We start from the raw sequence: 25,368 nt of genomic DNA on the forward strand, positions 1-25,368 counted from the left end.
TGTAGGATGCTAATTAGGATTTGCAATGACTCCACAGTTAATTATTCATCTGATCATGTACAATCTGGAAAAGAGCCCATCTCCTTTCCCGTGTCCCAGCTTGAGGATGCTGCAGCTCTCAGCCTGGAGCTTCATATAGAGCTCTCTGATAACTCTAACTGAACACCAACCAAGCAGACAATCAAGGTTATGTACAAGCCTTCAGTAAATGCAAGCCAGCTGCACCCAGAAACTCCCATCCAGCTCCCAGTGCACATCTCATGGGAGCTGCCTGCAAATTCTGGGTGCTTCACCCACACCACAGCCCTCGGGAGCCCCGGGGCACCTCCATGCAACAAAGTCAATGTTAGTGAGCACTGCTGGCTCCGGGAGCACTGCTTCCAGGGCAGCTTCACCATGGGGAAAGTGGATTACGGAGCGTGAGAATGGAAGCTGTCTTCTAAGTCACCGAATCCCTGTTGTACCACTTTAAAGCACGCAGAAGTGAACAGGATGGATTGAAGACAGAGACAAATTTAGATGGATGGCCCAATTTTCCTGAGCTGCTGACCACCCACATCTGGGCTGTGGGCATTTACCATCTCAGGGAGTCAAATTCGGAACAGATATTTTTACGTAAAATGAGAAGTATACGGACTTTGATTTCCAAGGTTATCTCTGCTTTTTTTAAAAGCAGACTTTTAGAATTTATCCCAGATCTCTGTACTGGCCTAAAATTAGCAGACAGCTGACTGTGCAGTCCGTCACACGTGATGTCTGCAGAGATGCATGGGGAGCAACGCTGGGTATGGGCTCCTGCAGCTGAGCCATGGCTCACCCCTTTGGGGCTGGATGTAACCCTGCCCACACCAACCCTATAACTGCTCCCATGGGCACAAAACTGTCGTTTGTGCCTAAAATGAAGTTATGAGCTTAGCCCAGCTTACAGAACCACAGAGGCTGGAAAAGACCTCTGAGACTATCTGAGACCCTCATGTCCAAGCCCACCCCACTGTGCCCACAGCTACATCCCTCAGTGCCACGTCTCCATGGTTCTGAACACCTCCAGGGACTCCCTGCTCCCTGGGCAGACCATGCCAGCACTTGATCACTCTGCAGAACAAACTGCTCCAACTGGACCCTCTCTGGTACAACTGCAGGCCATCGCCTCCCATCCTATCACTGTTACTGGGAGCAGAGATCAAACCCACCATGCTACAACCTCCTCTGGGGAGCAGCATGGTGCCCCTTGTGCCTCCCCTTTTCCACAATGAATGATCCCAGTTCCCCCAGCTGCTCCCTATGAAAGCTGTGCTCCAGCCCCTGCCCAGCTCCCTCCCCTTCATGGCACAGACAGGTGAGAGCTGCCTGGCAGGGCTGCAGCCTCCTCACAGCACAGGGCATGAACACAGAGAGCATCCAAGAGCATCCTGGGCAGCCTCAAACCATCCATTGCTTTATTACAACAGCGACTGCAAAGCGCAGAGAGCTCCGAGCTTTAGCAAAGCACCACTAGATTGGATCACACCACCTTTCAGTTTTTGGTCTGAACTGAGTATCAAAGAAGAGAGCAAGCAGCTCCAAGAGGTCTGTGACTCCTACTGGCAGCGAGACCCAGTGCTTCCAGCAAGGTGGGCATCACCTCTCCAGCCCTGCAGGCACAATGCAGTCAATGCTGCGGCCACATTTCATGCACACTTCAGTGCAATGGGTTCCAGGAGCACAAATCTGGCAGCAACAAACACCAACACACTGCAGGGATCTGCTTGTTTCCCATAACATAACCAACAATCTGTTATTAATACCCTCAGCACCAGGAGAGGTCGGGCTCAGAGGAAGGAGAGGTAATTTGTCTGAGCAGCACACGCATTGTTTTGGGGAAGGAAAATGCACACACGCTGCCTTGCTTTGTGCTGCCAAAACAAATGAACCCAAAAATAAGACATTTGGATTCTTTCACGGTGACCTTTTCGTAAATAAGAGGCACCTTCAAAACAGAAAGCAGAGGAGCACTATGCAAAAGGCCACACGCAAGAGGTAATCCCATTTCTGGAGAACACCTCGCTTCTTCCAACCCTTCATCTTCAGGACAGGCAGCTGCTGTGTTACACAACAGAAGCAAATCAAAGCTCCTGCACTGATGTAAGACGGTTTGTGCAGAGACTGAGAGCACTACAAGCTGAGCACACCGACCAAATGGATGCCTCTGATTCTCCTTCCTTTCCAACAGCTGAACCCATTTCAGCTAAGCCCCATCGCTTGTGCGATTCATCCCAGAATTACCTGAATGAGGGCTGCTGGGAGCAATCTCATGGATCCCAACAACTCACCTACACAGGCTCTGGTTACTTTGGAAGGGTTCAACTCTGGAGCAACACTACATTGGTCTCCTGGTTGCAAAGAAAAAACCTACATGTAACAAAATCAGAAGTTTTAGCTCAATTCCAAAGCAAGGTGCCAGGACAGACCACAACGCTCAGCATCATTCCTGGCCTCACTCAGGAGCCAGCTTCAAAGAAAAAGGGAGTTTTCTCAATGCTCCAGAAGTAATTTGCAGTTCTTCCACTTCTGCCATACAGCGCCTAGTTCAGGTCACCCTGCCTGCATCAAAAAGGTTTTGGGTGGAATTGGGTTTGCAGGTACAGAGCCATGAGTTGGAGTTGGGTTTGTAGGTACTGAGCCATGAGTTGGAGTTGGGTTTGTAGGTACTGAGCCATGAGTTGGAGTTGAGTTTGCAGGTACTGAGCCATGAGTTGGGTTTGTAGGTACTGAGCCATGAGTTGGGTTTGTAGGTACAGAGCCATGAGTTGGAGCTGGGTTTGTAGGTACAGAGCCATGAGTTGGAGCTGGGTTTGTAGGTACTGAGCCATGAATTGGGTTTGGAGGTACAGAGCCACGAATTCAGATGGGTTTGTAGGTACAGAGCCTTGCACTGGAGTTGGGTTCATAGTTACTGATCCACAAGTCGGGTTTGTAGGCACTGAGCCACAAGTTGGACCCAGTGATCCTTGCAGGTCCCTTCCAACTCAAGGTGGTCCTGTGCTGGGAACATGGCCAGGGATCACCAGAAGGCTCCGGGCAAAAGCAGGGGCACTGGGGTTTGCTTCTCGTCAGAACAGTTCTGTTTTCTCCAGGAGTTCATAAACTTCATAACATTTCCTTGAAAAATCCAATCTATAATTTCCTAAGCACAGTGTATTAGTTTTGCTCTTTTCAGTAAAGCACTCCAAATGTCTGGTTTTGAACGTTATCACTGTAAAATACTGTTTCCCTTCAATCCTTTCCATTCCTATAATGAAATCTGCCACGTATTTCAGCTGCAATTGCTTAAAATGGAATGAGGTTTCTTTATGACATATTTTGCAATCCTGTGACTTGTTGGATGGTTACCACTGCCTCCTCTTCCAGATCTGCAACGCGGGGTGGCACCTCTGTGAGAAACCAAGTGTGGCTTTACTCCACGGAATATCTTTACTGTAATGGTTAAATTCTCACTTCCAAAAACAGATCCTGAATGGAACTGAAATTACATCTGAAATCTATTCCAGTGAGCGTCAAACTGCAAGAAGTGGGTAACAGTTTGCTCAGTTGTGCCCAATCTAGAATTTGCCTGAATATAAAACTGATTTGTCTGATAAATCAGAACTTCTTCAACAAGCAGTGAGAGAACAGAGCAGTTGCATGCAGAGAGTGAGCCCCTGTACAGCACTGGAATAAACGGTGCCATTTATTATTTGGATCTTCTATTACATAACTGTAGGGTTTTATCCAGACGTCCCTCTTTACATGTGACCTGAATCCGTCCCATTATTATGTACATCTGCTTTAAATTATTCTGGATATATCGAGCTATATTTGGAAAATGCCCTTGACCATTCCTGCACATCTCCCTCATCTCAGAATTAACAGAACGGCTTTTTCTTTTCTCTTGCTCGCATCAAGAAGAGAAAACTTCTTCAGCGAGGGATGAAAGCTACATCAGATGCACTGCTCTGGAATCAGCCCTGTGGAACCACGTCACTCCCAAGCTGAGACCTCGAGCTGCCAGAATGCTGAGGATGAACACCATGGAGTCCCAGCAGCGGCTCAAGGCCACCCCATGCTGCTTTATCCAGGTGCTTCCCCAACAAACTGCTCTTCTCCCTCCCTGCAAGACCAGGTCCAAACCTCGCCTGAGTTGCACAGCATTCGTTCTATGGAGAAATTTAAGAGAAATTCTCCTTTGCAGCACAAACCAAAGCTGTTTTCCAGCAGCCCCTCCTGCTGCCTCTGCATCAGACTGCCAGAAGGAAGTCACTTGTCAGTCAGGAACCAGCTGAGCCACACACAGCCAGCAAAAGCAACGTCAACACTACCAGAAAATCTAATCCCATGTATGTCATGCTCTGGGTTTGAAGAAATCCTTTGCACTTGTATTTGGGGATGGATTCTCTTGGATTTGCTCTCCTGTTTAAATGCCAGAGAAAAGAGAATGGGGAAAAGATGAGGACACTCAAAGCACCCATCCCTGAACTCGTATCAAAAAAGGCCACAGTTGTCACAAACTGAGCATGGGCTCAGGGATGAGTGCTCCTCTGCCACAGAGCAGAGAGGAACCGTTGTTCCCAGCACCACTTTGGAGCACTCATGTGTTGCTGTGCCATCACTGCAGGTAAAGCCACACCAACAAAGACCTCCCACAAGCCAAATCCAACTGACAACAGCATCCTCACAGCACAATCAGGTTGTGCAGCACACAACCAGCAACCTTACCCAGGTAATTCAGTGAGGTCAGCAGACGGGCGGCAGGATGAGAGCCAGGGAGGTAACCTCACTTCTCACATCTCTTTGGGTTGGGAAACAGAGAAGAGAATCCAGCAGTAAGCTTGGGAAACCTGCTGCAATTTCAGGCCCAAACAGCAATTTTGGAGCGTGCAGTAAGCTGCAGACCTCTGGAAGATACGTCAGTATCACGGATGCTGCCCAGCAAGGCTGTCAGTTATCTGCCCTTTCCAGCCAGCAGCTGGCCAACACTGTCATGTTTGGGTTCCAAGCCATTATTTTTCCAGTGATCAGGAGTCACACCATCAGTGATATTGATATCTAAACGTCTGCCCTGTGAACTGGACACCACAAAGCCATCTCCTGTCTGCAGGGTGGGCATGCAGCTGTGCTGACCAAGAGAAAGGAACAGACAGGATGGGCAGAATACTGACAATCAGAACAAATTACAGCACTGGGAACAATATTCCCACTGGAAAAGAATAAAGAAGCCCTTGTTTTGCAGTCCTAAAGAGTGGTAGGCAGTCAAGGCAACTGGTAAGAGAGCAGCAGAGCGGCTTTCAGAGCACCACATATTTTCACTGATGAGAAGCTCTCCATAGCATCCCTGGAGTTCAAGTGTATTTTGGTTAAGGGGGAAAAAAAGCATCCATTGGATTGATTCAACCATTAGGACATGGGAACCAAGCTTGTAAAAGAATGGAGCAGCTCTCCAGAAACACACTTATCTTTAGAGCTGGTAAAACCAACATTCACTTCTTACATCCATAGAAACTTGCAGCAAAACTAATACTGCCCCAAAACTCACATCCAAAATCATAACAAAAGCAGAATTATTGATTGCTTCCTCCAGATTGTAAAGTTTTTGGGAATAAACACATCTTTGAGCAACCTGGTGTAGAGAGAGGTGCCCTGCCTGTAGCAGGGGGTTGGAATGAGATGATCTTGAAGTCCCTTCCGACCCAAACCATTCTAGGGTTCTATGAAATATCCAAGTTGAGAGGAAAAAATGATGACTAATTGGCAAGGTGATGACCAAGAGCCCCACCTACATCACTGCCCCTTCCTTTTTCTTCTTTAGCATCCTTATATTCCCACCATGAACTCTGAAGGTGAAGTGTGACCTCGTCTGTGCCCATCAGCAAGGCCACAACTGAGCACACAGTACAGCAAAGGCCCCTGGTTCTGCCTGCTTGCAGGGAAGTGTGGTACGGAGCATCACATGGGCTCAGATGTGAAAATGAGGGCTTTGCACTGATCCTGATGGGCTCATCACTGATGGTTTCAGAACCAATAGCAGCAGTGTGCCACAAGCACCTCCCAGCTCCTGTCCTGCAGCCACGTGGTGCTTTGGAGCTGGACCTCTCCTACACTTCACTTCTGGACCACCACCATAAGTCTTTTTATTGCTCTCCAGAGAGAGGAAACCAATCCCTAGGTTACAAAGGAAAGCCAGAGGTTTGTAGATCACATCAGGAAGCTTCCAGAGTACCATGTCATCTCAGCTCACATAACAGCCAAAACAGATGGCAGCAGTACCTGCAATCCCTGCTATTTCCAGCTCTGCCCTCAGGCACTTTGACACAAAGGCTCATTCCACAAACCCCTGTTTGCACCTTCAGTTGCCACAGAAGCCCATCGACACCCAGCGGTGAGCAGTCTGCAGCCAATCCCAAAATGATGCTCCTCTGGGATGCTGGAGGACATCAGAGCTGGAGCATCTCCCTACAAAGACAGGCTGGGCTCGTTCAGCCTGGAGAAAAGAAGGCTGTGGGGTGACCTCATTGCAGCCTAAAGTACCTAAAGGGAGCCTGCAAACAGGAGGGGAATCAACTCCGTGAAGAGGGAGGTAACAGCAGGACAAGGGGAAATGGTCTGAAGTTGAGGGAGGGAAGATTGAGATTGGATGTCAGGGGGAAGTTCTTTACTCTGAGAGCGGTGAGGTGCTGGAACAGCTGCCCAGAGAGGCTGTGATGCCCCGTCCAACCCTGCAGGTGTTCAAGGCCAGGTTGGATGGGGCCCTGGGCAGCCTGGGCTGCTATGAAATGTGGAGGTTGGTGGCCCTGCGTGTGGCAGGGGGTTGGAGCTTCAGATCCTTGAGATCTCTTCCTACCCTGGCCATTCTGTGATTCTGTGGTTCTGTGGAGGGACACAGTGGCCACGGGCTGATGGTTGGACCTGGTGATCCTGAAGCCCTTCTCCAACAGCAATGGTTCTGTGACCTCTACGCATGTCCTGATGGCAGAATCTCAGCCTGGTTTACTTTGAGTTTCTTCCTACCTCAAAGCACAACAGAAAACAGTGCTGTCCTCCCAAGAGGAGCCTGAAAGACATCAATGGCTCCCATAGCAACCAGGCAGGGAATGGCCACAATTGCTGCAATTAGGGCTGATTGCAATGATTTCCCATTCCCTCCAGGTCAGTGGGCTGGAGAATGCTGGGCCAGATGCAGGTCTCCCAGTAACAGCATTTGTCAGGCCACGGTTGGTTTGATCATTCCCAGCCTTCCTCCCAGTCCATCACCATCTGATGTGACGGGTTGGACACACATCCTGCTGTCTGATGTTTTAGTTTGGAGCTTTTTGTTTCACTTATTTCCTATGCTTTCATCAGGAAACCTCCAAGTGCAGCTCTGACTCCTGCAGAAGAGGTGCCCTGTTGGTGTTTGACAGAAGCTCGTGTGTGTGTAAAGTGAAAAACCCCACACTTTTACACGATGAAAAGAAAGAAGCAAAAGGAAGCAGGTGTCAGCCTGTGTGGTGCAAAAGAGAAAGGAGCAACGGGATGGCCATGAGCAACACGGCAGTGGGAAGCCCCCAGGTCAGCCCTCACTTCCATGGCACTGTGAGGGGGCCCCACTTCATGGAACAGGAGACACCCCAGACAAGCAGACAGTCACCAACTGCTTCTTCTGCAGAAGGATTTAATCCCATTAAAAGGTAACGTCAGAACACGTTTGGCCTTTGAAGCCCAATGACAAGGCAATAAATCACACAAAATGCAACCACCGCCTCAGATCTAAGAGGAAAGGCCATTCCCTGAAAGCACCATCCATCTGTCTCAGAGTACTTTCAGCACAGCCCTACAGCACTTAAGAGATCAAACTGAGATGCCAGGCTTAAACAAGAGAAGGAGGACAAAGAGCAGCAGCACCAAGACAGGAGGCAGCAGCTCCTTCACCACCTGGATGCCCAGAAGGGCAGGGTTACCTCTAATGGCCGTGCAGTCACAGGAACATGTACACAAATAGCACTGAGAAATGTCTTTCTTGAAGCCACAGAACCTTTCTGCCACCTGAAATGAAACCACTGTAGGACGTGGGGCAATGGCTGCTTTCACCTGAACTGAAATTCACCCTCCAGAACTCAGCACGACCAGCAGCACAGAGCCTAACGATGAACAGAACAGTTTCCAGTCTCAGCTATGCCCTCCCCATCAGCAGCTCCCTCTGATGCCATCCAGCCCCTTCTGCTCCTTCCACATTTCCAGCAGTGAGCATGCATTATTACAGGCACCAATTCACACCGCAGCACAGCAAAGGAACCCTTCCCTGCTGAAATCAGCCTCAGCCTTAACACAGACAGCACTGAGCAAAACTTCATCTCCGGGCACCTCGAGCTGAAGCAATCATTCCTATAAGGAGAGCAGAAAATGTTCTCTCCTCATCTCTATTGAGTGCTTTAAACTGCCTTTAAGTGTGCAGTTAATGACATTACTTGTCAGGGATCATTTTGCAAAGCCCTCCACCCCTCACTCAGCTCCTGCACACCTCCAACCTTTTTTATTTCCTTCAACTCTGAGCCTTGCTCCTCCTGATCCCGTTCCTGGAGATGCTCAGGTTGACACCACGAACACCCCTGCAGGATGCACGCACCACAGAGCAGGACAAAGCAAGACTAGATATAAGGAAAGGAGCTGGAATTGCTTGGAGAACCAATGCTGGGTGCTGCCTGCTGGCTTTGCCACAGTCCCAGATGAAATTGAGGCCCTTTCCTCCACCCTCCCACTGCAGCTGGACATCACCTACGTTGAGAGGCAGCCATTGTTCACGCGTTGTCCAGATCTCTGTTCTCCCCCTTCTCCTCACACAAGGCTGGTGGGCATGGTGGTGATGGGTCAGTGGCTGGATTTGGTGATCCTAATGGTCCTCATACACTGGCTTGGGTTGGAAGGGACCCCAAGGATCACCAGGTCCCAGCACCCTGCCACACAGGGCCACCAACCTACAGATCTGGGTCTGGATCTGGTTGCTCAGGGCCCCATCCAACCCGGTCTTGGCCTTTCCCAAAGTAATGACTCCATGAGTCTAAGACTTCAGGGGGATCCCTGTGCACTGCAAACCTTTTCTCCAGGAACAGCTCCAGAAATCCTTCCCCAGATGATTCCTTTCACCATTCTCCCAGGGTTGCCAGGAATGTTCCCTCCCAGTGTCAGCCATGCCACCACATAAGCCCTGCCCAGCAGCACGCCCTATGGCAACTCACTCTCTTCCTCTCCCTTCTTTTTTTCCATCATGTTTCTTCAGTGACACCTCAAAGCACGAGGAAATCCCACGTCCCCTTTAACGTCACTCCCCTGGCAGTGAATGAAGGAGATCAAAAAGCAAAAAAAAAGAGAAACAATACGAAATGCCACCATCAGCACCCAGGGCTGTGTGTGTGATAGATAGGAGGATGCACACCCCCAAACCACGGGCACATGGAGCTGGGGCAGAAGGACGAAACACACCTGGGAGAGATGCCATGAGTGAGGAATGCAGGATTTCTGCTTTTAAGCCACATTTACAACTCTAATTCTCTGCAGGTCCAATCATAACAAGTTATAATTACTACAGTTACAAACACAGGAGTAGAAGGAATTCAGTTGGAAGAAGAAAGGGCTGCGATGGCAAAATTTTAAGTATTTCATGATCCTTGACAAAGGAAGAGCCCTTTTCACAGCAGCTCCGGCCTGGAGGAGGCACTTCCAAGCACAGAGATTGCTTTTTTATCTAAGAAGCCAGTCTCAAAGAAAGCACACTGAAGAAAGCCTGCACCCCAAGCACTGCTCACACAGCTCCCCCGGCCACGAACACCCCCATAGGCTCTCACCATCTGCAATGTTTTTGGGTGTAGGCTCAACGAGATCACACAACACTGTGCAATGATAGCTGTGAAACGTGTTCTCATTCCAGCCCTTCCAAGAGCCAGCATGAAAAATGAAATTTCAAGCGAACTGGATCACTTTCACCTCCTGTAATCCATACTCCCCGTCTCCTACGTTGCCCCAGGGGGGGGCAGCCGTGCAGCTCTCACCTGCAGCACACAGCAAGCAGCAGGTGTGAATGGGCAGCAGTGAGAAACGAATGCATGGAGCTGCTCAATGCAACGGGGCTGTGCAGCTCCCAGCCAGCACCATTAAACAGAGCTGCACTACATGCAGCGCTCCTTCTGGCTGGAGCTGCAGTCCCTCTCCAAATGCAGCATCTCTGAATGCAGCTTACCAGGGCAGTATGCATCCACGTCCAGTTTCTGTGCTGAAGAGAGTGTTGGTGAGCCAAGCTCAGACTCGGGGATGCGAGGGCTCTCAACAAACTTTGCTTTCCTCAGAGGGGCTAAGGAGAAGGAGGGGGAGAGAGAGAGAGGGCTCATGAATAAGGGAAACAGCGAGCAACAGATGGAAGCACTTAATGACACTGTCAGACTCAGATCAGGTTACCCCCCCTACCCCCCCTTTTTTTTTTTTTTTCCTTTTTTGCTGAAAAAAAAGAAAAAAAAAAAAAGCATTATCTGCATTCTTTACAAAGGAGATGGCTCTGATTCAAACTTGCAGGCTGCAGCCTTCAGAGTATGCGGGGCTGCAGCAGCTCCTCATGCTCCCAAGCACTTCCCTGTTTCCTTCCCACTTTAACCCATCTTTTATAGGAAGCAAACAGGACTGCACTCTGCCATGTAAAGGACTAAGATGGCATAGAGGGATGCAGAGCCTGCTGGGGTTTCAGGTATTGAACTCCAAAACACTGAAATGAATACACAAATTCTGTATTCAGTGATTGCTTCCTCTGCAGAGCAATGAAAATAAACCCATTTTGAAGCACTGCAAATGTCTGATCCCACAGGTGCTGCACTCCCTGTGGATGATCAGATGGAAACCAACGCTGCCCAGAAGGAGAGAACCTGAGTGCTTCACTTCCATCCTTGCAAATCCAGAAACGATTCAAAGGAATGAAAGGAAGAGCTGGGAAAGTCAAAGTGCCCCAGAGCAAAACAGCACCGGCATCACACAAAAACAGCACTGGATCTGAAATGCAGTGACAAAGTGCTGTGCCCCTTTTGCTGGTAGTGAAGTAATGATTTCTAAAACATCTTCAGCACCACGTTTTTCAATGGGTATTTCTGCCAGACCGGAGAAATAAGCTGGGCTGTAAGCTGTGTGCAGGTGACGGCGATGCGTTCCCAGCTGCGCTCACTGCCCATTGAAGTGAAAGGCCAACTTGAAAAGCTGCTCTCCCAACTCCTGCCTGCACTGCTCAGCCTGGCAGCCCTCCTGTGCACCACTCACATCTCAGTCCTCCTGCCCTGAACACCAAAAATGGGGCTGAACCTCGGGATGGGCTTTGCTCTCATGCACCTCCCGTGCTACAAGCTAACAGCCAGGTGCCATATAAATGCAATGGTTTCGGAGGGATTGCTACCCGGGTCAGAAAGGTGTTGGGAACCATCATCCTGCTCAGAGCCAGGTGCTAATATTTCACGTGAAGCTGCAGCTCTGCCAATGGGGTTTGGTCCAGCTGCCTCACTGCAGCCTCACTAGCAGTCATCCTTGTAACTGGAATAGCACGTCCCTATTTCATTGTTCCAGGCTCACATCAGAGCCACAGACCTCTGCTGTGCCAACCAAGCAATGTTCCTCTGAAAAGAAGCTCTTCTCACGGTCGGAGATGTTAATAACCACAACTGGGCTGGCACTGAAGGTTCTGTGCTACAGCTGAGGTACAAAACCGAAAAGCCTGCTGACATCCTGAACACCCCCCATGAGCACAGCAAAACCTTATGGCCAGAATCACACCATCAGTGCTCGCGACGCAGCATAACCCTGAGCAAAGCACAGAGAAGTGATCTGCACCATTCCACACCTCCACCTGCTGGGGCTGATCCTTCAGAGTCACAGAACTGCAGGGGTTGGAAGGAACCTCCTGAGCTCAGTGAATCCAATCCCCTGCCCAAGCAGCTCCCTGCAGCAGGCTGCACAAGTTGGCATCCAGACAGGTCTGGAATATTTCCAGAGAAGGAGACCCCAGCAGCTCCCTGGGCAGCCCATCCCAGTGCTCCATCACCCTCACTGTGAAGAAGTTCTTCTGCATATTGTTGCAGAACTTCCTATGCTCCAGTTTGTGGCCATTTCCCCTTGTTTTGTCCCCACAGACTGCTAAGAAGAGGTTGGCCATGTCCCTTCGACTCTCACACATATTTGTACACTTTTCTTAAGATTCCTTCTCAGTCTTCTTTTCTCATGCCTTTCCTCAAAGGAGATGCTCCAGGCCCTGCATTATCTTCGTGCCCTCTCTGCTGGTCTTCTCCAGGAGATCCCTGTCTGTTTTGTACTGGGGAACCCACAACTGGATGCAGTGCTCCAGATGAGGCCTGACCAGGGCAGAGCACAGGGGAGGATCACCTCCATTGCCCTGCTGCCCACACTCCCTTTCATGCACCCCAGGATCCCATTGGCCTTCTTGGCCACCAGGACACACTGCTGGCTCTGGACAACCTGCCACCCACCAGGACCCCCAGGTCCTGCTCTGCAGAGCTCCTCTCCAGCAGCTCACATCCAGCTGTACTGATATGTGCCCTCTGAGCTCAGACAGCTCTCAGCTCACCTCTCTGTCCTCTCATCTACCCAACAGCTTCCTTACCAGGATATCTTGGGATATGGTACCAAAAGCCTTGCTGAAGTCAAGGCAGACAACATCCAGCCAACACTGCACGTGCGCTCTGCAGGACAGCCCTGTTCCCAAGGACCCAATGGCACACACAGCATTGCATCATACAGGAACAGCCTTGCTGCTGCTGCAGAACCTCCATGAGAAGAGCAAGAGAAGTTATTCAAAGCAATATACCAGAACAAAACCTCAAACCCTTTCCTCGGTGCAAACAAAATCTTGCTTGACTTTGAGAGGAGTTTTTCTTCTTCAAGGGAAGCGATGGCCATTCCAGGACAGGATTCCACCACATGATGCAAAACCATCACAGTGTCAGCAGTTGCAAGCTTAATAAGCTGCCTTACTGATGAACTTTGTGCAGCAGTGGGCTGCCTTCCACCAGGGCACTGATTTCCTGCTTCTTCCTCTTGGCACAGCAATTCTCCCCAACATTCACAAAGCCACCAAACGTCACAACATCACCCACGACCAGTGTCCAGAACAGCAAGGTGTGAACTGAACAGCACATGAAACCAAAGATGAACTTAGGACAAAAGCAGAGATCTGGAATGAAGCTACCAAATAAAAACAGAACAAAACCAGCACGCCTGTATTCCTTCCGAATAATCATTCCATCTCCATTAGCACTGTGCTCTGCTTCAGCTTGCTGAGCACCCTAATTCTCCTGCATTCTCTCTGCCATGTAATGTATAGATGAGTTAGCATTCTAATTAAAAAAAAGTTTTCTTTAAATGGAAAGGCACTGGGAAAAGGAAATTACCATGGATCACCAAAAGGCTTCAATGACTAAGCTTAGTTTTGCTCTGACAGGAACAATTCACATAGAAAAGAGCTCTGAGCACCGCATGACCCGATGGAACAAAGCGCTGCGGGTTTCAGTGGATCTGCACTAATTAACTCTGCACTCTGATTACGGTTTGCACACCTCTATGCATAAACCCCATAGCAGCACGCTGCTTCCAGCACAGGTGAGGGACAGTGAAGGATCACCACGAGCAGGGAGCTGCAATCCCCTGCTTCCAGTGCAGATGAAGAGGAGCTGAGTTTTGCATGTGGGTATGGCAGAGCTGTATTATCCCACACATCACGTATGGTGGAAAGCAATCCCTCAAATGCACAGGCTCTCTCCAAAAACAACCTGCCCAAAGGAGGCCGTGATGGGCACAGGCAGAGCAGCCCTCTGGAGAGGAAACTTCAACAAGGTGCATTCCTGGACTGCTCCCACACAGCTCCTGGTTCTGCTGATGGACGAATCACAGGAAGGGGAAAGCAGGCAGCGTGCGGTTCCTTCTGCTGTGGCACGAATAAAGCAGCCAGCAGTAACCAGCACTGCAGAGGGGGAACTTAGAGATCAGCCAGGTTTTAAAAAGTCTAACTTAAAATAATGAAATTACAGGGTAACATCCTTCTGTTTTATGGAGAGGAGAGGGAAGAGGGAAGGCAAACAAGAAGGGGAAGGGAGGACAGAGGAAGGGAAGAAGGTCAGGCTGGACCAGGCTCTGAGCACCTGATGGAGCTGTAGATGTCCCTGTTCAATGCAGAGGAGTGAGACAAGATGACCTGAAAAGGTCCCTTCCAACTCAAAAGATGCTATGATTCTATGAAAGGATCCTTCTTTCCCTGTTGATAAACTTATTTCCAACGTGGACTACCAAAAAAAGTCTTTATCTCCACAGGGGAAACGGATTTGAGGAGCAGCATCTCATGCACCAACAGCGCAGGAGGAGCGGATGGCGCTTTCATCTTCCCATCCAAACCCAGGAGGTCGGGTTCTGAGGCTCACAGCTGAGTCACAGCACCAGTTCTCCACGTCATTTCCCATCTAAAATTCCCCTTCTCAGTATCTTCTGAATCAGCTCTGAGTACAAATTCCACGCGTGTTCCCTGCGGCACTCAGAGGGAAGAGGAAAGATGAGGCAGAAGCCGGCAGCGCTCACTTCAGCTTCCCAAACGGAGGCCTGCAGCCATCCCTATATATTCGGTGCTGTTTCTAATTCCTGTTAAACTACAGAAACAATGGATGAAGACCTGGGACTCCGGGATGCGATCACGCCGTCAGCATTTCCAGCCCACGTGCGTTCTGCTCAAAAACCCACGGAATCCTTTGAACGGCAGAAACGGGAGCGGCGCTGCTGCAGAAACGTTCCTCACCTCCCTCCTCCCCTTTCCTGACAGTTTTGCTTCATTAAAAGTTAGATTTAAACCAGATGAGAGCACGGCGCTCACTGAGATGTGGTGCTGCCGTTCAGCCCCTGGCAGCTCTCAGCAGCTCGGGGGCCAAAAATGAGCACAGCTGTCCAAGGTGACCTGGATACACAGCAAAGGGAGTTTGTTCCAAAGAAAGAAGCGAAGCATTCGGTCCCTGTGATCAAGTGAAGGGTAATGCCATTAAATTGCTGCTTGGAGGAAGGCCGTGTGCCCTTTATCCTGAGCTAAAGACTGAGCTGTGGATGCACAGTGCTTGGATTTCCAGATCGGTTTCCACAGGAGAAATCAGGAGCAAACAGAAACCGAAGGAAACACGTTTTCCTCTTCTCTGTAGGAAGCGGCTGTAGGACAGAGCTGAGGAGGAACAAAGAAAGGAAAAACTAATTCCCAGCTTTCCTTGGGACGTGAACGTGCTCCAAACAGATTCCCTTCCTCCTTCCAAAGCTGGGTGTCACAGCACTGCCCCAGCAATGCACTTCTGCTTTAGCATTTGGGGTTTCCATCTCACACATTGATCAGGTTGGGCCGTGGGAAGCGAATGGAGCACTGAACACAGCTTCACTCACCTCAAGGCACTGCAGGAAAACAATACTGAACATTTCATTGGTGATTTCTCCCAAAGAAAGATGCACATGCAGCACAACTGCTCCTAGCAGCAAAGCGAGCTGCACAGACTGTGAGATCCTCTGGTTTTCTGCACAGCTCTTCTTTCCATTTCCATTTACATCGAGAACTGCTGACATGAATACAGGATCTGGCAAGTCAGTGTTGTGCTGCATCACAGAAGGACAGAATGGCCTGGGTTGAAAAGGAGCACAGTGCTCACCTGGTTCCAACCCCCTGCTGTGTGCAGGTCACCAACCAGCAGCCCAGGCTGCCCAGAGCCACATCCAGCCTGGCCTTGAATGCCTGCAGGGATGGGGCATCCACAGCCTCCTTGGGCAACCTGTGCCAGTGCCTCACCACCCTCTGGATCAAAAACTTCCTCCTAATATCCAACCTCAACCTCCCCTGTCTCCATTTAAAACCATTCCCCCTTGTCCTGTCACCATCCACCCTCACAAACAGAGCTGCTCAGCAAACAGGACTGCACAGTGCATGGGCTGACAGAAATTACAACGCAGTGAAAATATGCAACAGGTGAAGTGATTTAAATTTATGGATGTGCCAGTCATTCGAATGTTTGCTGTGCTAAAACTAAGGCAGTTGGTTTGGGTGACAAAGGCAGGCCTTTCATTACAGCAGCTTGCACACACAGCTGTGCAGCTGATAGCAAACTATTTTGGATCCCCGTTTCTTTGTTGGCAGCAGCTACAGGGATTGCTCTATTCCCCAGAATGAAGCTCCTCACCTTGGTGTTTACCAACACAGAAAAGAGAGCAAAATCCAATGCAGAAGCTCCCAGGATTCTGAGCCAACACCAGAACCCCACAAAAGCAGCAGCTCCTGCACTCCTGCTGCTCACTGTGCACAGTGCAGCATCCTGGTGTCACCCACAGCAATGCCTTGTGCTCCCACTGAGCCAGCTGAACACACAGAATTGCCCATTATAAATTACCTACAGGTGGGGATTTGGAGAAGGAACAGGTTCCTTATTTCCTCTTGAAGCCAACAGCCACACTGCAAGCTAAGCATGCTTGATGCAACCACGAAAGCAGTACTTTAAACATGGGCACATAAATGTGTCCCTGCCTATAGCAGAGGGATTGGAATGAGATGACCTTAAAGGTCCCTTCTAACCCAAACCTTTCCATGATTCTATGATAAATAAATCAAATATGCAATGTTTAGGTGGTTACTGCATAGCAGAGCTGGGTACCTGGCCATCAGCAAGCATATTTCATCACAGCAACCTATTTATACACACACAAATGCCTTCTAACAGATATGGTACAAGACAACAGCAAGTCCATATGTGCTGCAAAGCAATCCCCTTTACTAGAAGACAACGTGAAGTTATTCTCATCCCCTTATGCAACCTGCCTGCGTGTGATGTGGGTGGCCGGAATCTGCCTGCTCCAGAGCAGCCCCAGTGGGCACCGAGCTGCATCCCTGCTGCTGTGCCAAGGAGAGCTTTGTAGGATGCTTTAATCCGTCCCCAAATTCCCATCCCACTTCCACGCCTCTGCCCCAGCAACCTGGCTGAGGCAGGAACACGATTCCAGAGCTCAGACTGGGAGGATGGAGGAGGGTGGGCACGGCAGGGATGGGCTGGCAGGATGGATGATCTCACAGGTCTTCTCCAAACTTAAAGGCTGCATGGCTCTCTCTGTGCCATCAGTGGGCTGCAGGGATATCAGGCACCCTGCCCCCTCAATATGGGGAGGGACACAGAGCAGACCCCATGGATCCCAAGGGACATGAGGATTTCTACAGCAGACATCCCCAGCCTGTGTCAAGCAGCACTTGGTTACAACACAGCACCTTTTGGGAACCTAAACATCTGGTTTAATAAAGGTATATAACTGAGTCAGTGCTGGGAATCTTGACCAGAGAGGTGGGGGGGATCCAGGCAGACCCCAAGGTGAGGCTGGGGGGGCTCAGAGCTGTGGGCATCCCTGCTCAGTGCAGGGCAGCTGCACCAGAGGACCCTTGAAAGTCCACTCCACCTATTCTACAATTCTATGAAATCAGGATCCCTCCTTTCCCCCAATCTGGTCAAAATATGATGTCCAATTAGTGGGAGTCAATTTGTTTTCCCATTCCATTTCACAGTGCAATGAGCTGATATTTTAAGGCTGCTTCTTTGGATTACTAAAAAAGCCGACGCCGAAATAAGAAGGCAGCTGGTTTCAGAACGCAGGCACACGCATCATCTGCTTGGAGAAACTCATCACGAGCTGCATCCTGGTAACAAGCACGGTGCTATTTCTTGGCTGAGTGCACAGGAGAGGGACGGATTACACTATTTCCTATTCTGAGGTACACAGACCATTTGCCAAAGGTTTACGGCACAGTGGTGTGCAGATATGGGGGGGGGGATCCCAATGCAGGAGGGATGTAGAGCTGACAGAGAAGGTCCAGAGGAGGGCCACAAAGATGAGCAGAGGGCTGGAGCACCTCCTCTACGAGGACAGGCTGAGGGAGCTGGGCTGTGGATGCTCCACCTCTGGAGGTGTTCAGGATCAGGTTGGATGGGGCTTTGGGCAGCCTGGGTGAGTAGCAAACCTGAAGGTTGGTGGCTCTCCTGGCCAGAGCAGGTGGCCTGGTCCAACCCCACAGCACTTCCTCCAATCTAATCCCACATCCTCACTCCCCACAGCACCTCCTCCAGCCTGAGGAACCTCACTGCTATGCCTAGAAATTCCCACCCGTAGAAGCACAGCGATGACAGATGCTCCATTTTGTGCAGCGCCGGTGTGAGATGAGGACAGGCTTCTGGCTCTGAGCTCAGGAGCAGGCAGGGCAGCTCAGGGCAATGGATGCATTAAATGTTACTGCACAGCCTTCCCCCTCAGTTCAGCCATACACAAAACACCCAGAACCAAAAGCCACCAGCACCTTCCCCAGCACAGCAATGGTGTTACCCACACACTGCACACATCCCTCAGCCAGGAAAGGAAGACTTGAGGTTGGATATAAGGTGGAAGTTTTTGACCCAGAGGGTGGTGAGGCACTGGCACAGGTTGCCCAAGGAGGCTGTGGATGCCCCATCCCTGCAGGCATTCAAGGCCAGGCTGGATGTGGCTCTGGGCAGCCTGGGCTGCTGGTTGGTGACCTGCACACAGCAGGGGGCTGGAACCAGATGAGCACTGTGCTCCTTTTCAACCCAGGCCATTCTATCATTCTATGATTCTATGAACCAGGAAGGCCCTGGCACAGGGGCTGGGCTGTGTGCACACTGTGACTTCTGCCCTGCTAACACAGGAGGTGGTTGCACATGATAAGCAGGCAGAACTTGGCTCTTGGCTTGGAAAGGTGAGCTAACGCTGCTTTGTGGCTTTCAGCAGTCCCTTCACATGCAATGTGTTCCTGTGCCCATTCCAGCTATGCACACCCAGCTGGCTCCCACCTAACAGAGCCCCTGCCACAGCAAACCATGAGTCTGCACATGAGGGATGGATTCCTACGGACAAAAGAGGAGCCCCCAGGCCAGCATGTACCACCCCAGGTTGGGATATGGGGCAGGATGAGAACACTGGGGCTGAAATCACAGGGAGATACTGCACACACACCTTCTGCCTCTCGTTCTGAGATGCAATTCAATTCTCCCTTCTGACATTATGTAAGGTGCCGGGCTGTGCTAAGCCTCCAGACTGCCATGGATGGCGTCGGATTAGGGAAAATTAAAAGTTCTTTCACTGAAATTAAAAGAAAGTGAATGATGCATCTTGACAAACACGGCACCCTGAAGCAGGCTGGGCTCGCCAGGAGCAGCCCTCCATCCCACCCACACTCCAACACCAACACAGCCCTTCCCAACCCATGTCGAGCTGCCAGAGCAACAACTACAGAAAGCAACAGGAAAAATGTGACCACACTGCAACCATAATGGTACCAAAACACCCAGGAACGACAGCAAGCACAGCACCCTGCACACAGTGCAGCAGCAGGTGCCATTCCTCAAACCACACCATGCAAATGGTTACTGCTGCACCTGGTGTTCTTCCCAGCACCTCCAATTAAACACCTCCTCATCATGATGCCGTTGCTCTAAAACCAAAAATACCATCCTTGATATCCCTGGTGGATTATTTTTCAGCCCGCTCCTCAGTAGATCTGTTCTACTTCAGCAATGCTGAGAAAGTGGAAAGCTTTTCAGTGCACATTCGTTTTAGGTTTTGTCCATGCAATCCTTCTCATTTCCATGAGCTCAGGGTTATGTAAAACTATTGCAACGACCAAAAGAAAAACACCCAAAGCAGCAAAACCTGCCCTTAGACTACAAGCCACCTAATGGCTTCCATGCCAGCTCCAGGCACTCAGCCCTCTTATTCTACATCGATTTTCTGCAGAGCTAAAAGAGGCCAAGCAAAGCCTACCACAATTTCAATGCAAGTGTATGCAAGAGGAGTGGTGCCGACACTCACAGGGCTTTGTTTTCTCTCCCCAGCACCCACAAGCATGCAAAGCTGCAGCAGGAAGGCAGTGAGACCCAACAGAGCAGCTCTGAGACTGCAGCCCAGACCCACAGCCTGGACCCACAGATCAGACCCACAGACAAGACCTTCGGTCTGGATCCACAGCCCAGACCTACAGTCCAGACCTGCAGATCAGACCCACAGCCCAGATGCACAGCCCAGTCTCATGGCCTGGAGCCACAGTTCGGACCTGCAGCCCTGAGCCACAACCCAGACTCACAGACCAGCCCCACATCCCAGCCCCACACAACTCCATGCCAGCAGCCCAAGGCTGAGATGCACTGACAGCTCCCTCCGCCCTCAGCAGCTCCGTGCCCCCCAGCTGCCCCCCATCACCTCTGCATCTTCGCCGTCCCCACGGCGTGGGCTCCGAGATGATGATTTCAGGAGAGCTCACAGCTCCCTCTCTTCGTTAATCCTCCCGCTATTAAAGAGCCCTTCCTTCCTTCTTTCAAAATGCTGCAGCAAACGTAGACTACATGCCTCCCTTGGGGGACAACTGAAGGATTTCTACACCGCTTCTCGCTCCGCCGGCATTTAATTTGCCCCTTTTTTCTTTTCTGAGCAAATTGCTGTAAGAAGAGGTGAAGGATGGCACAGCACCAACGATCCACCGATGCTCCCGGAGTGAGACGAGGGGCAGCGATGCAGCCCAGGACTGGAGCCGATGAATGGTGCAGTGCTGCGGTTGGTATGGCAACGGAGAGAAAAAAAAAGCAGCCCCATATAAGGAGCTGTGACATGGATTCTGGGAACAATTTATACCAAGAGGCTGTCGGCCCTGGGATGCTTTAAAGCCGCAGCGTCCCCTTCTCGTCGTTTTGCAGCCGGCATTGTTTGGCTGGAAGGAGATGCGTGCATGGGGAGCCTTGCACAGACTGCAGAGGAACGAGGTGGTTTTGCAGTGATTTCCAAGCAGAATGCCTGAAGGAACGATGAAGGGAATGGCACTGAGCTGATGGTGCCCCGAAGGAAGGCCTGAGCGCCGCGATGCAGCAACCTGCAGCAGCAGCACGGAGCACCAGCACCACAATGGGGACAGAGCATCCATGGGTGCACTGAAAGGCAGCTCAGACACAGCTACCATAGCAATCTGAGGCACAGCCATGGTTTAGACTCTGTGCTGCAGCACAGGGGAAAAAAAAAAAACTATTTTATGCTATTATCCAAGGGAAAAACACATTATCTTGCACTACAGCCACATTATTTTATGCTGTTGTCAGTGTCTTTCACCCAATGCATGCACAGGCAGCACACTGCAAGCACAGGAGCTGCAGCTCCTGCACCATGAGCTGATGCACAGGTTGCTCCCAAGGCCCTGCTCAGCAAGCACTATTTAAAGCCTTTAGAAACGCTCCCACTCAGAAAGAATTAAGTTTGCAACCCGTTACCCAACAGGAGAATTAAAAATAGCTAAGGACAGTGAGGAATAAAATTACCCCCATGTGTGCAAATGGGAATGGCTCAGGACTGCACCCCAACACGTCCATCTCTGCAGCACCCAGAGATGCACAGCAATGCTTTCTCTGGGGTACACAATGCACTGCCCTGCTTGCATTGCAGCCACAGTGCAATGATGTGTAACAGTGCTGTGCAGCAAGAACAGCAACTTCCAAGTGCCAGCGTGCCTGCAGGGAAACCAGAATGGTCTGACGCTTACCAGGGCTGCAAGCATTGTTTGGGGTTGCTTTGGTGCTTTATTACTATCTTCTCAGGTACACTTTGCACTGGGCTTCCTAATAAAGCTGTCATTATAAAGAGAACAAATGCAGTGACAGAGGTTGCATGCACTGCTCCAAAGCATCCTCTGCCACTGCTGCCCCACTGCTACCAATGCAGGAGGGGGACAGAGCGCCATCAATTATGCTCAGTGTTAATTCACCCCTCAGTGCAATGATGACCCTTAGCTTTTCATTAATCCAGCAGAAGGGAAATTGCAAGCACACTGAATATTTATCAGCCCCGCACCAGGGCTCTGCAAACTGAGGGATCAGGCTGCCAGTGAGCAAGGCAGCCCTCTGCTGAGGAAATCATGGCACCACGGGTGGTGTTCAACCCAAAGTGGAGATCATCACTGTGGCATGGATGGAAAACTGACCTGTGCACAAAGCAGCAGATTTGAAAGATGACATTAAAGTCAACAGACAGCGCTGCTGTATCTGCTGAGCAGGCTTCTCTGTGCTCTACAGCCTCATTTCTCTTTCTAAAGGGTGAAATTAAGATGTTAATTAAGGGATGCTGGCGATGCCCATGGAGAGGGCCAGCCCCCACAGCCTGCCCCGTCACTACTGCTCCTGCTATGGGAACGCAGCCCTGCAGCACTTCAGCCCTGGAATGAGAACCAATCCCTCCTCCACTTCCAGCCATGGAGAACTGCACACAGCACACAGCAGCAGGGTGGCACAGCTGTGCCTTGTTGCAAAAGGTGCTACATCTCCAGGGGGAAAAACACACAGAGCCAACACAGCATCAGGTGCCATGCAGGGCACCATCCCACTGCCCGAGCACCGCGCATACGGACGTGGTGGCATGGATGGGTTGCTTGCACAGAGCACAGAACAACTGGATAATCCCTCAATGATTTTCTCTCCCCTCCGCCTGCAGCTGCAGGGATGCTCAGCGTTTGGAAGCTCTGAGATGGGTTATAAATATGAGGAAGTTAAGAAACGGGTGAGGAGATGCGAGCAACACTACAAATAACAACGAGCAGCACAACGCTGCTCCTCCAGCTCCTTCACACGTCACCTCAATGAAAGCAAACAAATCCCTCTAATGACTGCACGAGGCTGCCCAGCAAGCACCTCCCTTTCACCCTACCAACAGTAAATTAAACTAATAATGACAAAAATCACACTACGCCACCGATGCACGCTTTGAATTTCAAGTATGTTGGAGCTCCACCGAAGGCATCACGACGTGGATGTGTGAAATCAGAGGCTGTGCTGGCTCTGCTTGGGATGAGGTGTTTAAATGGGTGCGGAGGCACTCGAGTATAAAGTAGCCCACCTTCCCAATGGGGCTCCAAGGGATGCACAGGGCTCCAAAATGCAGCTCTGAAGGAAGAGCTGGCTGCTAACAGAAAGGCAGGAAGGCAACCTGTAAGGTTTACAGGCTGACCAGTGACCTGCTTGCACCTCATCTCAGGTGTCTCACATTAATGACCCTAATTACCAACGGAGATGAAAAGCTTCATTTCAGGGTTACCAGAACCCAGCATGGGGGCAGATGTAAGCTTCTGCTCTATCAATGCACATCCAGATGGGCACAGACCTGAAGCAGCCCTCCTCCTCCTATCCCCACCTGCACCCACAGCATCACGTCCTGCTGCACCCTGCACAGAACAGCAGGGTGGGGTTGGATGCCTTCAGAGTCCCCTCCATCTCTAAGAGTTTCGTGGTCCTATGAAGCTCTACGAGGGGGAATGATTTGCTGGCAAGAGAGCAGAGGCTGAGATGATGGCCGTTCCATCCATGGGCCAAGGGCATGGCAGGAGATTCTCTCACACTTGGCACAAACAGAGACACCTCTCCCCACCCCCCACAGCCACGCAGCCCATCCTCAGCACAACCACGGAGCCTTTTTCAATTTCTCCTTTCACCAGTGGGCAGGAACAGCACGGCACGAAGCACAGCGGCACTCAGGGCACTGGCTGAACATTGGTCTGGAGGCTTCTCTCAGTGCAATGCTGCACCCTGGCTGGTTGATTTAAAGATGGGCACAGAAGAATGTCCAATTTTAGGCAAGAAGCAAGGTTCCCAAAGCTCCAACCAGCAGGAATGCACTGGGCTTTCCAACGGCTGCTCAACAGCAGCTGCTTTGGGAAACCCACCTGCTCTTCCATCACGAGGTGTTCCAAACCAACCCCAATGACATCAGTTAAACAAAACAGTGCAACAACATCAACAAACCCTCCAAAAAGATCCCTTCTGCCTCACGACAGCATCATTTCCCTGATGCACTCCCCCAGCCTCCAAACTTTCAGCATAAAGTTCTTTTACGGCTGCTGGGAACGCTTCCACCACCTTACACATTTTGCACCGACGGACCGAAAAAGCCCCCACCGAACGTTATTTAAAGTCCTTACCAGGCAACTTCTTCACGGGTTGGAGCCGAACACTGATAGACTGATGTGTGAGTAAGGGGGAGGATGGAAGGGAGCGGGACATGCCCTCCATAATCCGAAACTGCTGCATACCTTCGGTCACGGGGAGCGGCGGGATGGCGTAGTCTGCTTCGAAAGCACAGTCGTTCTCTGTGGAGGTGCCTGGAGGGACACAAAGAGGCAGCAAGGTGATGAGGGGAAGGTTCCACGGGTTTGGGTTCACCTCCCCCAAATCTGGCCCTTCACATAAAGAAATCGCTGTATTACTCCAGCAGCATCCCTGTGCTGCTCTTCAGCTTGCAAACAGCAGCGCCGTGAACTGTTTGTTTGGGTTTTTCTTGCTTGCATTTTGAATTTAACCCCAATGAACCAAAAGCCCTTTGACTTTTTGGCACTAGTGGCCGCCCCAGCTCTGTCTGGCCAATATGGGATGCATGCAGAGGCCAACATGGGAGGACTGCAAACACCACAAGATGTTTCCAATATCACCAAAGCATAATGAGGTTGCACACACAGCACTCTCACAGGGACCGGGTTTCAGCTCTCAATTCTGCTGCCCATTGCCCAGCACCAGAACAGCTGCTCCCCTCCTCCCCCAAACACTCAGGTATGTTGGCTTGGAGATGGTCCTTACAGCCACAATCTGAGCTGGGCACCGATGCTTTTCGATTCATTTCATGCTGCTTTAATTAAGCACACACGCAGGGACCCTGCAGAGCACATCCCTTTAAGGGCGCGCGGAGCATCGTTTATCCTTCGCCTTAATTTTGCACAGTGCACTGCTGGAGTTGCAGAGAGCTCAGCAACTCTGCTCACTGTGCAGCTCTGCTCACTGTGCAGCCCATCCCCAACCACCCATCAGCACCAGGAGGGCGAATGGTGTCAGTGCCAGCATGGCATAGGCACACACACAGCTCAAGCACTGGTGCTTGCATAAAGCTGAGGGAAACTTAGCGATGGGAACAAAGGAATGGTCACAACGCCAGGGATCAGCCATGAAAGAGTTGGGTGCTGCACAGAGCCACGTGGAAGTGCACACAGAGGCAAGATGAGCTCTCGCTCTGGATGGTGGGTTCAAACCTGCCCAGCTGGAGCCCTCAGCCCGTTACGTGAGCACTGTGCTGCAGAATTGGGCTGAGAGCATCCGTGCATGGCAGGAGCTGTGCTGCTCCACACCTCCCTGGTGTGTGCATCCAGCACGGCCTCAGGGCGCAAACCACCAGGATGGCACTCATAACAAGTAAAAAATTGCAAAAAAAAACCAAACAGAAAGCAAAGCCAAGCAGGTCCTCTGCTCCCAATCTGCACCAACACAGCCC

The 25,368-nt window shown here is 50.7% G+C and overlaps 1 protein-coding gene across 12 annotated transcripts in view; it reads right to left on the bottom strand.

Annotated features, from left to right (window-relative positions):
• The window catches only part of TANC2 (tetratricopeptide repeat, ankyrin repeat and coiled-coil containing 2), a 176,478-nt gene that overhangs the window by 83,265 nt on the left and 67,845 nt on the right, over window positions 1-25,368 (bottom strand). For 6 of the 12 annotated variants that reach the window (XM_052699455.1, XM_052699457.1, XM_052699459.1 and 3 more), the window contains 2 exons: window positions 24,032-24,211; window positions 10,223-10,333 (listed from right to left, as the gene is read on the bottom strand). In XM_052699455.1, the coding sequence (XP_052555415.1) occupies window positions 10,223-10,333; window positions 24,032-24,211 (291 nt within the window). Of the gene's footprint in view, window positions 1-10,222; window positions 10,334-20,283; window positions 20,696-24,031; window positions 24,212-25,368 lie in introns of those variants that run through there. The other 6 variants (XM_052699462.1, XM_052699460.1, XM_052699465.1 and 3 more) reach the window with 4 other exon arrangements.

This window comes from Tympanuchus pallidicinctus, unplaced genomic scaffold, assembly GCF_026119805.1.
Source record: "Tympanuchus pallidicinctus isolate F22 unplaced genomic scaffold, pur_lepc_1.0 scaffold37, whole genome shotgun sequence".
Lineage (NCBI taxonomy): Eukaryota > Metazoa > Chordata > Aves > Galliformes > Phasianidae > Tympanuchus > Tympanuchus pallidicinctus.